The 16,745-nt window shown below is 52.4% G+C and overlaps 1 protein-coding gene across 2 annotated transcripts in view; it reads left to right on the plus strand.

Moving 5' to 3' along the window:
* map3k22 (mitogen-activated protein kinase kinase kinase 22) overlaps window positions 1-16,745 on the plus strand; it is a 146,192-nt gene that overhangs the window by 45,649 nt on the left and 83,798 nt on the right. For both annotated transcript variants that reach the window (XM_055928155.1, XM_055928156.1), the window contains exons 4-5: window positions 16-134; window positions 5,628-5,665. In XM_055928155.1, coding sequence (XP_055784130.1) covers window positions 16-134; window positions 5,628-5,665 — 157 coding nt within the window. The remainder of the gene's footprint in view (window positions 1-15; window positions 135-5,627; window positions 5,666-16,745) is intronic.

Raw genomic sequence — 16,745 nt, forward strand, 5'->3', positions numbered from 1 at the left:
TCTGTGTTCCTCTAGATGACGAGGAGGCTCTGAACTCCATCATGAAGGACCTGGCAGCTCTGGGTCGCTGCTACACCCAGCAACACGACAGCAGCAGCCACAAACCTAAGCCCGGGACCTTGCTGTACAAACAGGTACACATCTTACTCCCCTACCTTAGGCTCTACCCTAGACCCTGCCCTAGGCTCTACCCTAGACCCTACCCTAGGTCCAGCCCTAGGCTTTACCCTAGCCCCTACCCTAGCCCTTAGGCCCTAGCCTCTACCCTATCCCCTGCCTCTACCCTAAGACCCTAGCCTCTACCCTAAGACCCTAGCCTCTACCCTAAGACCCTAGCCTCTACCCTAAGACCCTAGCCTCTACCCTAAGACCCTAGCCTCTACCCTAAGACCCTAGCCTCTACCCTAAGACCCTAGCCTCTACCCTAAGACCCTAGCCTCTACCCTAAGACCCTAGCCTCTACCCTAAGACCCTAGCCTCTACCCTAAGACCCTAGCCTCTATCCTAGCCTCTATCCTCTACCCTAGGCCCTACCCTAAGACCCTAGCCTCTACCCTAAGACCCTAGGCCCTACCCTAAGACCCTAGCCTCTACCCTAAGACCCTAGCCTCTACCCTAAGACCCTAGCCTCTACCCTAAGACCCTAGCCTCTACCCTAAGACCCTAGCCTCTACCCTAAGACCCTAGCCTCTACCCTAAGACCCTAGCCTCTACCCTAAGACCCTAGCCTCTACCCTAAGACCCTAGCCTCTACCCTAAGACCCTAGCCTCTACCCTAAGACCCTAGCCTCTACCCTAAGACCCTAGCCTCTACCCTAAGACCCTAGCCTCTACCCTAAGACCCTAGCCTCTACCCTAGGCCCTACCCTAAGACCCTAGCCTCTACCCTAAGACCCTAGCCTCTACCCTAAGACCCTAGCCTCTATCCTATTCTATATCCTCTACCCTAGGCCCTACCCTAAGACCCTAGCTTCTACCCTAAGACCCTAGCCTCTATCCTAGCCTCTATCCTAGCCTCTATCCTAGCCTCTATCCTAGCCTCTATCCTAGCCTCTACCCTAGCCTCTACCCTAAGACCCTAGCCTCTATCCTAGCCTATATCCTCTACCCTAGGCCCTACCCTAAGACCATAGCCCCTAACCTAAGACCCTAGCCTCTACCCTAAGACCCTAGCCTCTACCCTAGCCTCTACCCTAGCCTCTACCCTAGCCTCTACCCTAGCCTCTACCCTAGCCTCTACCCTAGGCCCTACCCTAAGACCCTAGCCTCTACCCTAAGACCCTAGCCTCTACCCTAAGACCCTAGCCTCTATCCTATTCTATATCCTCTACCCTAGGCCCTACCCTAAGACCCTAGCCTCTATCCTAGCCTCTATCCTAGCCTCTATCCTAGCCTCTATCCTAGCCTCTATCCCAGCCTCTACCCTAGCCTCTACCCTAAGACCCTAGCCTCTATCCTAGCCTATATCCTCTACCCTAGGCCCTACCCTAAGACCATAGCCCCTAACCTAAGACCCTAGCCTCTACCCTAAGACCCTAGCCTCTACCCTAGCCTCTACCCTAGCCTCTACCCTAGCCTCTATCCTAGCCTCTATCCTAGCCTCTATCCTAGCCTCTATCCTAGCCTCTATCCCAGCCTCTACCCTAGCCTCTACCCTAAGACCCTAGCCTCTATCCTAGCCTATATCCTCTACCCTAGGCCCTACCCTAAGACCATAGCCCCTAACCTAAGACCTTAGCCTCTACCCTAAGACCCTAGCCTCTATCCTAGCCTATATCCTCTACCCTAGGCCCTACCCTAAGACCATAGCCCCTAACCTAAGACCTTAGCCTCTACCCTAAGACCCTAGCCTCTATCCTAGCCTCTATCCTCTACCCTAGGCCCTACCCTAAGACCCTAGCCTCTACCCTAAGACCCTAGCCTCTACCCTAAGACCCTAGCCTCTACCCTAAGACCCTATCCTCTACCCTAGCCTCTACCCAACCCTATCCCCTGTCCCTGCCCTACCCGAAGACCCTACCCACTACTGCTAGCCTAATACCCTAGCACCTTAGCCTCTATCCTAGCCTTTACCCTAGCCTCTATCCTAGCCCCTAGCCTTTACCCTAGCCTCTATCCTAGCCCCTAGCCTTTATCCTACACCATATAGCCTTACAGCAACACAACAGCCATAAGCCCAGGCCCCTGCTATACAAACAGGCCTATACCCCTAAAATACAGGGCCATATGCCCAGGACCCTGCTATACAATGCTACTAGTGGTGATGGTAATGGTAGTAGTAGTAGAGATATTAGAGGTAGAAATACTGCTAGTGGTAATGGTGGTAGTAGAGATATTAGAGGTAGAAATACTACTAGTGGTAATGGTGGTAGTAGAGATATTAGAGGTAGAAATGATACTAGTGGTAATGGTAGCTGAGACTGACAACAGACTTGTATTAATGATGGTAGTGGTAGTAGTAGTATTCATGAGGGTGGTGGTAGCAGTAGTAGCATTAATGGTGGTGGTAGTAGTATTAATGAGGGTGGTAGTAGTAGCAGTAGTAGTATTAATGAGGGTTGTGGTGGTAGTATTAATGAGGGTGGTAGTAGTAGTATTAATGAGGGTGGTAGTAGTAGTAGTAGTAATGAGGGTGGTAGTAGTAGTAATGAGGGTGGTAGTAGTAGTAGTATTAATGAGGGTGGTATTAGCAGTAGTAGTATTAATGATGGTGGTGGTAGTAGTAGTAGTAGTATTAATGAGGGTGGTGGTAGTAGTAGTAGTAGTAGTAGTATTAATGAGGGTAGTAGTAGTAGTAGTAGTATTAATGAGGGTGGTAGTAGTAGTAGTAGTAGTAGTAGTATTAATGAGGGTGGTATTAGCAGTAGTAGTATTAATGATGGTGGTGGTAGTAGTAGTAGTATTAATGAGGGTGGTGGTAGTAGTAGTATTACTGAGGGTGGTAGTAGTAGCAGTAGTAGTATTAATGAGGGTGGTGGTAGTAGTAGTATTAATGAGGGTGGTAGCAGTATTGGTATCAATGGGGGTGGTGGTGGCAGTAGTAGCATTAATGGTGGTAGTAGTATTGTGGGTGGTAGTAGTAGCAGTATTAATGTGGGTGGTAGTAGTAGCAGTATTAATGAGGGTGATGGTAGTAGTAGTAGTAATATTAATGGGGGTGATGGTAGTAGTAGTATTATTAATGAGGGTGGTAGTAGTATTAATGTGGGCGGTAGTAGTAGTAGTATTAATGGGGGGTAGTGGTAGTAGTATTAATGGTGGCAGTGGTAGTATTAATGAGGGTGGTGGTAGTAGTATTAATGAGGGTGGTAGTAGTAGTATTAATGAGAGTGGTAGTGGTAGTATTAATGGGGGTGGTGGTAGTAGTATTAATGAGGGTGGTAGTAGTAGTAGTAGTATTAATGGGGGGTGAGGTGGTAGGAGTATTGATGAGGGTGGGGTGGTAGTAGTATTAATGAGGGTGGGGTGGTAGTAGTATTAATGAGGGTGGTAGTAGTAGTATTAATGAGGGTGGTGGTAGTAGCAGTATTAATGAGGGTGGCGGTAGTAGTAGCATTAATGAGGGTGGTAGTAGTAGTAGTATTAATGAGGGTGATGGTAGTAGTGGTATTAATGGTGGCAGTAGTAGTAGTAGTAGTAGTATTAATGGGGGGGTGGGGTGGTAGTAGTATTAATGGGGGTTGTGGTAGTAGGAGTATTGATGAGGGTGGTGGTAGCAGTAGTAGTAGTATTAATGCGGGTGGTAGTAGTAGTAGTATTAATGAGGGTGGTGGTAGTAGTAGCATTAATGGGGGTGGTAGTAGTAGTAGTATCAATGGGGGGGTGGGGGGGTAGGAGTATTGATGAGGGTGGTGGTAGTAGTAGTATTAATGAGGGTGGTGGTAGTAGTAGTAGTGGTGGTAGTAGTAGTATTAATGAGGGTGGTGATAGTAGTAGTATTAATGAGGGAAGTGGTAGTAGTAGTATTAAGGCGGGTGGTAGTAGTAGTATTAAGGCGGGTGGTAGTAGTAGTATTAATGAGGGTGGTAGTAGTAGTATTAATGGGGGGTGGGGTGTTAGGAGTGTTGGTGAGGGTGGTGGTAGTAGTGGTAGTAGTAGTATTAATGGGGGGGTGGGGTGGTAGTAGTATTAATGGGGGTTGTGGTAGTAGGAGTATTGATGAGGGTGGTGGTAGCAGTAGTAGTAGTATTAATGAGGGTGGTGGTAGTAGTATTAGTATTAATGAGGGTGGTAGTAGTAGTAGTAGTATTAATGAGGGTGGTAGTAGTAGTAGTATTATTAATGAGGTTGGTGGTAGTAGTAGTATTATTAATGAGGGTGGTGGTAGCAGTAGTAGTAGTATTAATGAGGGTGGTAGTAGTAGTAGTAGTAGTAGTAGTATTAGCGCCAAAAATAACGGCTTAAATGTCAGAAAGAAATATCAAATCTTTCCTGGTCTTTCAGACATCTTTCAGATATTGGACAAGCACTTCAGAACAAACTTCCTTTTTAAATTGTCTTAAAATTCAAAATCAAACATCAAAAGGATCCTTGGTATCAATCAAGTTTATTTTATATAGCCCTTCGTACATCAGCTAATATCTCGAAGTGCTGTACAGAAACCCAGCCTAAAACCCCAAACAGCAAGCAATGCAGGTGTAGAAGCACGGTGGCTAGGAAAAACTCCCTAGAAAGGCCAAAACCTAGGAAGAAACCTAGAGAGGAACCAGGCTATGAGGGGTGGCCAGTCCTCTTCTGGCTGTGCCGGGTGGAGATTATAACAGAACATGGCCAAGATGTTCAAATGTTCATAAATGACAAGCATGGTCAAATAATAATCAGGAGTAAATGTCAGTTGGCTTTTCATAGCCGATCATTAAGAGTATCTCTACCGCTCCTGCGGTCTCTAGAGAGTTGAAAACAGCAGGTCTGGGACAGGTAGCACGTCCGGTGAACAGGTCAGGGTTCCATAGCCGCAGGCAGAACAGTTGAAACTGACAAAGCAGCATGACCAGGTGGACTGGGGACAGCAAGGAGTCATCAGGCCCGGTAGTCCTGAGGCATGGTCCTAGGGCTCAGGTCCTCCGAGAGAAAGAAAGAGAGAAGGAGAGAATTAGAGAGAGCCAAGATTGGTATGACCTTAAAACAATTCCATATACCCCCCCCCCCCCCCCCTTCCTGGCTTAGACTGTTTAGTGCCAAAAATAAGCGGTTAAATATACTTTGTTTTTATATGACAAATGTTTCCTGGTATTTCTTATATATCGCCCGGCTTAGACGGTTATGGATTAATAGGCTTTCTTTATAAAATAGTAATCAACTGTGAACAGCAAAGGTCACTAATAATACTATCATAGTTAATAACATCCATTTGGTTTAATAACTCACCTCGTTGTGCCCTTGAGCAAGGCACTTAAACCCCTAAGTATTTCATGGGCACTGCTCTGTTCCCAGCCTGGTGGTTGTCCGGTTGGGTATTGTGACGCGGGTGGAAAAATGAAGAATATCCGTGCAAACGGACAAATAAATAAAGTATTGTATTTCTCCCACTTTATGTTTCTGTCCAGGGATAAACAGCCCAGACACCATCAGATCTCTTTCACTTGATCTTTCCAGCCTTATAATCCTCTCCGTTTTCCTTTCAACAGGATTTAAGAGTCAAGCTGGAGCATGAGAGAGAGAAACGGTGAGTTGCAACTTCCACTTCTACTTCTCTTTCCAGGGAGGGGGAGAAGGGGGGGTATTGTGTTATATCATGACTGAGTTCTCATGTCCAGGGCCTTAATGCCTCAGTGAGGAGGGAGGGGGAGAAGGGGGGGTATTGTGTTATATCATGACTGAGTTCTCATGTCCAGGGCCTTAATGCCTCAGTGAGGAGGGAGGGGGAGAAGGGGGGGTATTGTGTTATATCATGACTGAGTTCTCATGTCCAGGGCCTTAATGCCTCAGTGAGGAGGGAGGGGGAGAAGGGGGGGTATTGTGTTATATCATGACTGAGTTCTCATGTCCAGGGCCTTAATGCCTCAGTGAGGAGGGAGGGGGAGAAGGGGGGGTATTGTGTTATATCATGACTGAGTTCTCATGTCCAGGGCCTTAATGCCTCAGTGAGGAGGGAGGGGGAGAAGGGGGGGTATTGTGTTATATCATGACTGAGTTCTCATGTCCAGGGCCTTAATGCCTCAGTGAGGAGGGAGGGGGAGAAGGGGGGGTATTGTGTTATATCATGACTGAGTTCTCATGTCCAGGGCCTTAATGCCTCAGTGAGGAGGGAGGGGGAGAAGGGGGGGGTATTGTGTTATATCATGACTGAGTTCTCATGTCCAGGGCCTTAATGCCTCAGTGAGGAGGGAGGGGGAGAAGGGGGGGGTATTGTGTTATATCATGACTGAGTTCTCATGTCCAGGGCCTTAATGCCTCAGTGAGGAGGGAGGGGGAGAAGGGGGGGTATTGTGTTATATCATGACTGAGTTCTCATGTCCAGGGCCTTAATGCCTCAGTGAGGAGGGAGGGGGAGAAGGGGGGGTATTGTGTTATATCATGACTGAGTTCTCATGTCCAGGGCCTTAATGCCTCAGTGAGGAGGGAGGGGGAGAAGGGGGGGTATTGTGTTATATCATGACTGAGTTCTCATGTCCAGGGCCTTAATGCCTCAGTGAGGAGGGAGGGGGAGAAGGGGGGGTATTGTGTTATATCATGACTGAGTTCTCATGTCCAGGGCCTTAATGCCTCAGTGAGGAGGGAGGGGGAGAAGGGGGGGGTATTGTGTTATATCATGACTGAGTTCTCATGTCCAGGGCCTTAATGCCTCAGTGAGGAGGGAGGGGGAGAAGGGGGGGGTATTGTGTTATATCATGACTGAGTTCTCATGTCCAGGGCCTTAATGCCTCAGTGAGGAGGGAGGGGGAGAAGGGGGGGTATTGTGTTATATCATGACTGAGTTCTCATGTCCAGGGCCTTAATGCCTCAGTGAGGAGGGAGGGGGAGAAGGGGGGGTAAAGTAGAGCCTCACGACAGTGTTGCTTCCTGCCCCATAGAGCCTCATGACAGCGTTGCTTCCTGCCCCATAGAGCCTCATGACAGCGTTGCTTCCTGCCTCATAGAGCCTCATGACAGTGTTGCTTCCTGCCCCATAGAGCCTCATGACAGGGTTGCTTCCTGTTGCTTCCTGCCCCATAGAGCCTCATGACAGCGTTGCTTCCTGCCTCATAGAGCCTCATGACAGTGTTGCTTCCTGCCCCATAGAGCCTCATGACAGGGTTGCTTCCTGTTGCTTCCTGCCCCATAGAGCCTCATGACAGCGTTGCTTCCTGCCTCATAGAGCCTCATGACAGCGTTGCTTCCTGCCCCATAGAGCCTCATGACAGTGTTGCTTCCTGCCTCATAGAGCCTCATGACAGTGTTGCTTCCTGCCCCATAGAGCCTCATGACAGTGTTGCTTCCTGCCCCATAGAGCCTCATGACAGTGTTGCTTCCTGCCCCATAGAGCCTCATGACAGGGTTGCTTCCTGTTGCTTCCTGCCTCATAGAGCCTCATGACAGCGTTGCTTCCTGCCCCATAGAGCCTCATGACAGCGTTGCTTCCTGCCCCATAGAGCCTCATGACAGCGTTGCTTCCTGCCCCATAGAGCCTCATGACAGTGTTGCTTCCTGCCCCATAGAGCCTCATGACAGCGTTGCTTCCTGTTGCTTCCTGCCCCATAGAGCCTCATGACAGCGTTGCTTCCTGCCCCATAGAGCCTCATGACAGCGTTGCTTCCTGCCCCATAGAGCCTCATGACAGCGTTGCTTCCTGCCCCATAGAGCCTCATGACAGCGTTGCTTCCTGCCCCATAGAGCCTCATGACAGTGTTGCTTCCTGTTCCATAGAGCCTCATGACAGCGTTGCTTCCTGTTCCATAGAGCCTCATGACAGCGTTGCTTCCTGTTGCTTCCTGCCCCATAGAGCCTCATGACAGCGTTGCTTCCTGTTGCTTCCTGCCCCATAGAGCCTCATGACAGTGTTGCTTCCTGTTCCATAGAGCCTCATGACAGCGTTGCTTCCTGCCCCATAGAGCCTCATGACAGCGTTGCTTCCTGCCCCATAGAGCCTCATGACAGCGTTGCTTCCTGCCCCATAGAGCCTCATGACAGCGTTGCTTCCTGTTGCTTCCTGCCCCATAGAGCCTCATGACAGTGTTGCTTCCTGTTCCATAGAGCCTCATGACAGCGTTGCTTCCTGCCTCATAGAGCCTCATGACAGCGTTGCTTCCTGCCTCATAGAGCCTCATGACAGCGTTGCTTCCTGCCCCATAGAGCCTCATGACAGCGTTGCTTCCTGCCCCATAGAGCCTCATGACAGCGTTGCTTCCTGCCCCATAGAGCCTCATGACAGCGTTGCTTCCTGCCCCATAGAGCCTCATGACAGCGTTGCTTCCTGCCCCATAGAGCCTCATGACAGCGTTGCTTCCTGTTCCATAGAGCCTCATGACAGCGTTGCTTCCTGCCCCATAGAGCCTCATGACAGCGTTGCTTCCTGCCCCATAGAGCCTCATGACAGCGTTGCTTCCTGTTCCATAGAGCCTCATGACAGCGTTGCTTCCTGTTCCATAGAGCCTCATGACAGCGTTGCTTCCTGTTGCTTCCTGCCCCATAGAGCCTCATGACAGCGTTGCTTCCTGTTGCTTCCTGCCCCATAGAGCCTCATGACAGTGTTGCTTCCTGCCTCATAGAGCCTCATGACAGCGTTCCTTCCTGCCTCATAGAGCCTCATGACAGCGTTGCTTCCTGCCCCATAGAGCCTCATGACAGCGTTGCTTCCTGCCCCATAGAGCCTCATGACAGCGTTGCTTCCTGTTCCATAGAGCCTCATGACAGCGTTGCTTCCTGCCCCATAGAGCCTCATGACAGCGTTGCTTCCTGCCCCATAGAGCCTCATGACAGCGTTGCTTCCTGCCTCATAGAGCCTCATGACAGCGTTGCTTCCTGCCCCATAGAGCCTCATGACAGCGTTGCTTCCTGCCCCATAGAGCCTCATGACAGCGTTGCTTCCTGCCCCATAGAGCCTCATGACAGCGTTGCTTCCTGTTCCATAGAGCCTCATGACAGTGTTGCTTCCTGTTCCATAGAGCCTCATGACAGCGTTGCTTCCTGCCCCATAGAGCCTCATGACAGCGTTGCTTCCTGTTGCTTCCTGCCCCATAGAGTCTCATGACAGCGTTGCTTCCTGCCCCATAGAGCCTCATGACAGCGTTGCTTCCTGCCCCATAGAGCCTCATGACAGCGTTGCTTCCTGCCCCATAGAGCCTCATGACAGCGTTGCTTCCTGTTGCTTCCTGCCCCATAGAGCCTCACGACAGTGTTGCTTCCTGCCCCATAGAGCCTCATGACAGCGTTGCTTCCTGTTCCATAGAGCCTCATGACAGCGTTGCTTCCTGTTGCTTCCTGCCCCATAGAGCCTCATGACAGCGTTGCTTCCTGTTGCTTCCTGCCCCATAGAGCCTCATGACAGCGTTGCTTCCTGCCCCATAGAGCCTCATGACAGTGTTGCTTCCTGCCTCATAGAGCCTCATGACAGTGTTGCTTCCTGCCCCATAGAGCCTCATGACAGGGTTGCTTCCTGTTGCTTCCTGCCCCATAGAGCCTCATGACAGCGTTGCTTCCTGCCTCATAGAGCCTCATGACAGTGTTGCTTCCTGCCCCATAGAGCCTCATGACAGGGTTGCTTCCTGTTGCTTCCTGCCCCATAGAGCCTCATGACAGCGTTGCTTCCTGCCTCATAGAGCCTCATGACAGCGTTGCTTCCTGCCCCATAGAGCCTCATGACAGTGTTGCTTCCTGCCTCATAGAGCCTCATGACAGTGTTGCTTCCTGCCCCATAGAGCCTCATGACAGTGTTGCTTCCTGCCCCATAGAGCCTCATGACAGTGTTGCTTCCTGCCCCATAGAGCCTCATGACAGGGTTGCTTCCTGTTGCTTCCTGCCTCATAGAGCCTCATGACAGCGTTGCTTCCTGCCCCATAGAGCCTCATGACAGCGTTGCTTCCTGCCCCATAGAGCCTCATGACAGCGTTGCTTCCTGCCCCATAGAGCCTCATGACAGTGTTGCTTCCTGCCCCATAGAGCCTCATGACAGCGTTGCTTCCTGTTGCTTCCTGCCCCATAGAGCCTCATGACAGCGTTGCTTCCTGCCCCATAGAGCCTCATGACAGCGTTGCTTCCTGCCCCATAGAGCCTCATGACAGCGTTGCTTCCTGCCCCATAGAGCCTCATGACAGCGTTGCTTCCTGCCCCATAGAGCCTCATGACAGTGTTGCTTCCTGTTCCATAGAGCCTCATGACAGCGTTGCTTCCTGTTCCATAGAGCCTCATGACAGCGTTGCTTCCTGTTGCTTCCTGCCCCATAGAGCCTCATGACAGCGTTGCTTCCTGTTGCTTCCTGCCCATAGAGCCTCATGACAGTGTTGCTTCCTGTTCCATAGAGCCTCATGACAGCGTTGCTTCCTGCCCCATAGAGCCTCATGACAGCGTTGCTTCCTGCCCCATAGAGCCTCATGACAGCGTTGCTTCCTGCCCCATAGAGCCTCATGACAGCGTTGCTTCCTGTTGCTTCCTGCCCCATAGAGCCTCATGACAGTGTTGCTTCCTGTTCCATAGAGCCTCATGACAGCGTTGCTTCCTGCCTCATAGAGCCTCATGACAGCGTTGCTTCCTGCCTCATAGAGCCTCATGACAGCGTTGCTTCCTGCCCCATAGAGCCTCATGACAGCGTTGCTTCCTGCCCCATAGAGCCTCATGACAGCGTTGCTTCCTGCCCCATAGAGCCTCATGACAGCGTTGCTTCCTGCCCCATAGAGCCTCATGACAGCGTTGCTTCCTGCCCCATAGAGCCTCATGACAGCGTTGCTTCCTGTTCCATAGAGCCTCATGACAGCGTTGCTTCCTGCCCCATAGAGCCTCATGACAGCGTTGCTTCCTGCCCCATAGAGCCTCATGACAGTGTTGCTTCCTGTTCCATAGAGCCTCATGACAGCGTTGCTTCCTGTTCCATAGAGCCTCATGACAGCGTTGCTTCCTGTTGCTTCCTGCCCCATAGAGCCTCATGACAGCGTTGCTTCCTGTTGCTTCCTGCCCCATAGAGCCTCATGACAGTGTTGCTTCCTGCCTCATAGAGCCTCATGACAGCGTTGCTTCCTGCCCCATAGAGCCTCATGACAGCGTTGCTTCCTGCCCCATAGAGCCTCACGACAGTGTTGCTTCCTGCCCCATAGAGCCTCATGACAGCGTTGCTTCCTGCCCCATAGAGCCTCATGACAGCGTTGCTTCCTGCCCCATAGAGCCTCATGACAGCGTTGCTTCCTGCCCCATAGAGCCTCATGACAGCGTTGCTTCCTGCCCCATAGAGCCTCATGACAGCGTTGCTTCCTGCCCCATAGAGCCTCATGACAGCGTTGCTTCCTGCCCCATAGAGCCTCATGACAGTGTTGCTTCCTGTTCCATAGAGCCTCATGACAGCGTTGCTTCCTGTTCCATAGAGCCTCATGACAGCGTTGCTTCCTGCCTCATAGAGCCTCATGACAGCGTTGCTTCCTGCCCCATAGAGCCTCATGACAGCGTTGCTTCCTGCCCCATAGAGCCTCATGACAGCGTTGCTTCCTGCCCCATAGAGCCTCATGACAGCGTTGCTTCCTGCCCCATAGAGCCTCATGACAGCGTTGCTTCCTGTTCCATAGAGCCTCATGACAGTGTTGCTTCCTGTTCCATAGAGCCTCATGACAGCGTTGCTTCCTGCCCCATAGAGCCTCATGACAGCGTTGCTTCCTGTTGCTTCCTGCCCCATAGAGTCTCATGACAGTATTGCTTCCTGCCCCATAGAGCCTCATGACAGCGTTGCTTCCTGCCCCATAGAGCCTCATGACAGCGTTGCTTCCTGCCCCATAGAGCCTCATGACAGCGTTGCTTCCTGTTGCTTCCTGCCCCATAGAGCCTCACGACAGTGTTGCTTCCTGCCCCATAGAGCCTCATGACAGCGTTGCTTCCTGTTCCATAGAGCCTCATGACAGCGTTGCTTCCTGTTGCTTCCTGCCCCATAGAGCCTCATGACAGCGTTGCTTCCTGTTGCTTCCTGCCCCATAGAGCCTCATGACAGCGTTGCTTCCTGCCCCATAGAGCCTCATGACAGTGTTGCTTCCTGCCCCATAGAGCCTCATGACAGCGTTGCTTCCTGCCCCATAGAGCCTCATGACAGCGTTGCTTCCTGCCCCATAGAGCCTCATGACAGCGTTGCTTCCTGCCCCATAGAGCCTCATGACAGCGTTGCTTCCTGCCCCATAGAGCCTCATGACAGTGTTGCTTCCTGCCCCATAGAGCCTCATGACAGTGTTGCTTCCTGCCCCATAGAGCCTCATGACAGCGTTGCTTCCTGTTGCTTCCTGCCCCATAGAGCCTCATGACAGCGTTGCTTCCTGCCCCATAGAGCCTCATGACAGCGTTGCTTCCTGCCCCATAGAGCCTCATGACAGCGTTGCTTCCTGCCCCATAGAGCCTCATGACAGTGTTGCTTCCTGTCCCATAGAGCCTCATGACAGCGTTGCTTCCTGCCCCATAGAGCCTCATGACAGCGTTGCTTCCTGCCCCATAGAGCCTCATGACAGCGTTGCTTCCTGCCCCATAGAGCCTCATGACAGCGTTGCTTCCTGCCCCATAGAGCCTCATGACAGTGTTGCTTCCTGCCTCATAGAGCCTCATGACAGCGTTGCTTCCTGCCCCATAGAGCCTCATGACAGCGTTGCTTCCTGTTGCTTCCTGCCCCATAGAGCCTCACGACAGTGTTGCTTCCTGCCCCATAGAGCCTCATGACAGCGTTGCTTCCTGTTCCATAGAGCCTCATGACAGCGTTGCTTCCTGTTGCTTCCTGCCCCATAGAGCCTCATGACAGCGTTGCTTCCTGTTGCTTCCTGCCCCATAGAGCCTCATGACAGTGTTGCTTCCTGCCTCATAGAGCCTCATGACAGTGTTGCTTCCTGCCCCATAGAGCCTCATGACAGCGTTGCTTCCTGCCCCATAGAGCCTCATGACAGCGTTGCTTCCTGCCCCATAGAGCCTCATGACAGCGTTGCTTCCTGCCCCATAGAGCCTCATGACAGTGTTGCTTCCTGCCTCATAGAGCCTCATGACAGCGTTGCTTCCTGCCCCATAGAGCCTCATGACAGCGTTGCTTCCTGCCCCATAGAGCCTCATGACAGCGTTGCTTCCTGCCCCATAGAGCCTCATGACAGCGTTGCTTCCTGCCCCATAGAGCCTCATGACAGCGTTGCTTCCTGTTGCTTCCTGCCCCATAGAGCCTCATGACAGCGTTGCTTCCTGCCCCATAGAGCCTCATGACAGTGTTGCTTCCTGCCCCATAGAGCCTCATGACAGTGTTGCTTCCTGCCCCATAGAGCCTCATGACAGCGTTGCTTCCTGCCTCATAGAGCCTCATGACAGTGTTGCTTCCTGCCTCATAGAGCCTCATGACAGCGTTGCTTCCTGCCCCATAGAGCCTCATGACAGCGTTGCTTCCTGTTGCTTCCTGCCCCATAGAGTCTCATGACAGCGTTGCTTCCTGCCCCATAGAGCCTCATGACAGCGTTGCTTCCTGCCCCATAGAGCCTCATGACAGCGTTGCTTCCTGCCCCATAGAGCCTCATGACAGCGTTGCTTCCTGTTGCTTCCTGCCCCATAGAGCCTCACGACAGTGTTGCTTCCTGCCCCATAGAGCCTCATGACAGCGTTGCTTCCTGTTCCATAGAGCCTCATGACAGCGTTGCTTCCTGTTGCTTCCTGCCCCATAGAGCCTCATGACAGCGTTGCTTCCTGTTGCTTCCTGCCCCATAGAGCCTCATGACAGCGTTGCTTCCTGCCCCATAGAGCCTCATGACAGTGTTGCTTCCTGCCCCATAGAGCCTCATGACAGCGTTGCTTCCTGCCCCATAGAGCCTCATGACAGCGTTGCTTCCTGCCCCATAGAGCCTCATGACAGCGTTGCTTCCTGCCTCATAGAGCCTCATGACAGTGTTGCTTCCTGCCTCATAGAGCCTCATGACAGCGTTGCTTCCTGTTGCTTCCTGCCCCATAGAGCCTCATGACAGTGTTGCTTCCTGCCTCATAGAGCCTCATGACAGCGTTGCTTCCTGTTGCTTCCTGCCCCATAGAGCCTCATGACAGTGTTGCTTCCTGCCTCATAGAGCCTCATGACAGGGTTGCTTCCTGTTGCTTCCTGCCCCATAGAGCCTCATGACAGCGTTGCTTCCTGCCCCATAGAGCCTCATGACAGCGTTGCTTCCTGTCCCATAGAGCCTCATGACAGCGTTGCTTCCTGCCCCATAGAGCCTCATGACAGCGTTGCTTCCTGTTGCTTCCTGCCCCATAGAGCCTCACGACAGCGTTGCTTCCTGCCCCATAGAGCCTCATGACAGCGTTGCTTCCTGCCCCATAGAGCCTCATGACAGTGTTGCTTCCTGCCCCATAGAGCCTCATGACAGCGTTGCTTCCTGCCTCATAGAGCCTCATGACAGTGTTGCTTCCTGCCTCATAGAGCCTCATGACAGCGTTGCTTCCTGCCCCATAGAGCCTCATGACAGCGTTGCTTCCTGTTGCTTCCTGCCCCATAGAGCCTCATGACAGCGTTGCTTCCTGCCCCATAGAGCCTCATGACAGCGTTGCTTCCTGCCTCATAGAGCCTCATGACAGTGTTGCTTCCTGCCTCATAGAGCCTCATGACAGCGTTGCTTCCTGCCCCATAGAGCCTCATGACAGCGTTGCTTCCTGCCCCAAAGAGCCTCATGACAGTGTTGCTTCCTGTTGCTTCCTGCCCCATAGAGCCTCACGACAGCGTTGCTTCCTGCCCCATAGAGCCTCATGACAGCGTTGCTTCCTGCCCCATAGAGCCTCATGACAGCGTTGCTTCCTGCCCCATAGAGCCTCATGACAGCGTTGCTTCCTGCCCCATAGAGCCTCATGACAGCGTTGCTTCCTGCCCCATAGAGCCTCATGACAGCGTTGCTTCCTGCCCCATAGAGCCTCATGACAGCGTTGCTTCCTGCCCCATAGAGCCTCATGACAGCGTTGCTTCCTGCCCCATAGAGCCTCATGACAGCGTTGCTTCCTGCCCCATAGAGCCTCATGACAGCGTTGCTTCCTGCCCCATAGAGCCTCATGACAGCGTTGCTTCCTGTTGCTTCCTGCCCCATAGAGCCTCATGACAGCGTTGCTTCCTGTTCCATAGAGCCTCATGACAGCGTTGCTTCCTGTTGCTTCCTGCCCCATAGAGCCTCATGACAGCGTTGCTTCCTGTTCCATAGAGCCTCATGACAGCGTTGCTTCCTGCCCCATAGAGCCTCATGACAGCGTTGCTTCCTGTTGCTTCCTGCCCCATAGAGCCTCATGACAGCGTTGCTTCCTGCCCCATAGAGCCTCATGACAGCGTTGCTTCCTGTTGCTTCCTGCCCCATAGAGCCTCATGACAGCGTTGCTTCCTGCTCCATAGAGCCTCATGACAGCGTTGCTTCCTGCCCCATAGAGCCTCATGACAGCGTTGCTTCCTGTTCCATAGAGCCTCATGACAGCGCTGCTTCCTGTTGCTTCCTGCCCCATAGAGCCTCATGACAGCGTTGCTTCCTGCCTCATAGAGCCTCATGACAGCGTTGCTTCCTGCCCCATAGAGCCTCATGACAGCGTTGCTTCCTGCCCCATAGAGCCTCATGACAGCGTTGCTTCCTGTTGCTTCCTGCCCCATAGAGCCTCACGACAGCGTTGCTTCCTGCCCCATAGAGCCTCATGACAGCGTTGCTTCCTGTTGCTTCCTGCCCCATAGAGCCTCATGACAGCGTTGCTTCCTGCCCCATAGAGCCTCATGACAGCGTTGCTTCCTGCCCCATAGAGCCTCATGACAGTGTTGCTTCCTGCCCCATAGAGCCTCATGACAGTGTTGCTTCCTGTTGCTTCCTGCCCCATAGAGCCTCATGACAGTGTTGCTTCCTGCCCCATAGAGCCTCATGACAGCGTTGCTTCCTACCCCATAGAGCCTCATGACAGCGTTGCTTCCTGCCCCATAGAGCCTCACGACAGCGTTGCTTCCTGTTGCTTCCTGCCCCATAGAGCCTCATGACAGTGTTGCTTCCTGCCCCATAGAGCCTCATGACAGTGTTGCTTCCTGCCCCATAGAGCCTCATGACAGCGTTGCTTCCTGCCCCATAGAGCCTCATGACAGCGTTGCTTCCTGTTGCTTCCTGCCCCATAGAGCCTCATGACAGCGTTGCTTCCTGCCCCATAGAGCCTCATGACAGCGTTGCTTCCTGTTGCTTCCTGCCCCATAGAGCCTCATGACAGTGTTGCTTCCTGCCCCATAGAGCCTCATGACAGCGTTGCTTCCTGCCCCATAGAGCTTCATGACAGTGTTGCTTCCTGTTCCATAGAGCCTCATGACAGCGTTGCTTCCTGTTCCATAGAGCCTCATGACAGCGTTGCTTCCTGCCCCATAGAGCCTCATGACAGTGTTGCTTCCTGCCCCATAGAGCCTCATGACAGAGTTGCTTCCTGCCCCATAGAGCCTCATGACAGCGTTGCTTCCTGCCCCATAGAGCCTCATGACAGTGTTGCTTCCTGCCCCATAGAGCCTCATGACAGTGTTGCTTCCTGCCTCATAGAGCCTCATGACAGCGTTGCTTCCTGCCCCATAGAGCCTCATGACAGCGTTGCTTCCTGCCTCATAGAGCCTCATGACAGGGTTGCTTCCTGCCCCATAGAGCCTC

The sequence above is a fragment of the Salvelinus fontinalis genome, chromosome 7 (genome assembly GCF_029448725.1).
Source record: "Salvelinus fontinalis isolate EN_2023a chromosome 7, ASM2944872v1, whole genome shotgun sequence".
Taxonomy (NCBI): Eukaryota; Metazoa; Chordata; class Actinopteri; order Salmoniformes; family Salmonidae; genus Salvelinus; species Salvelinus fontinalis.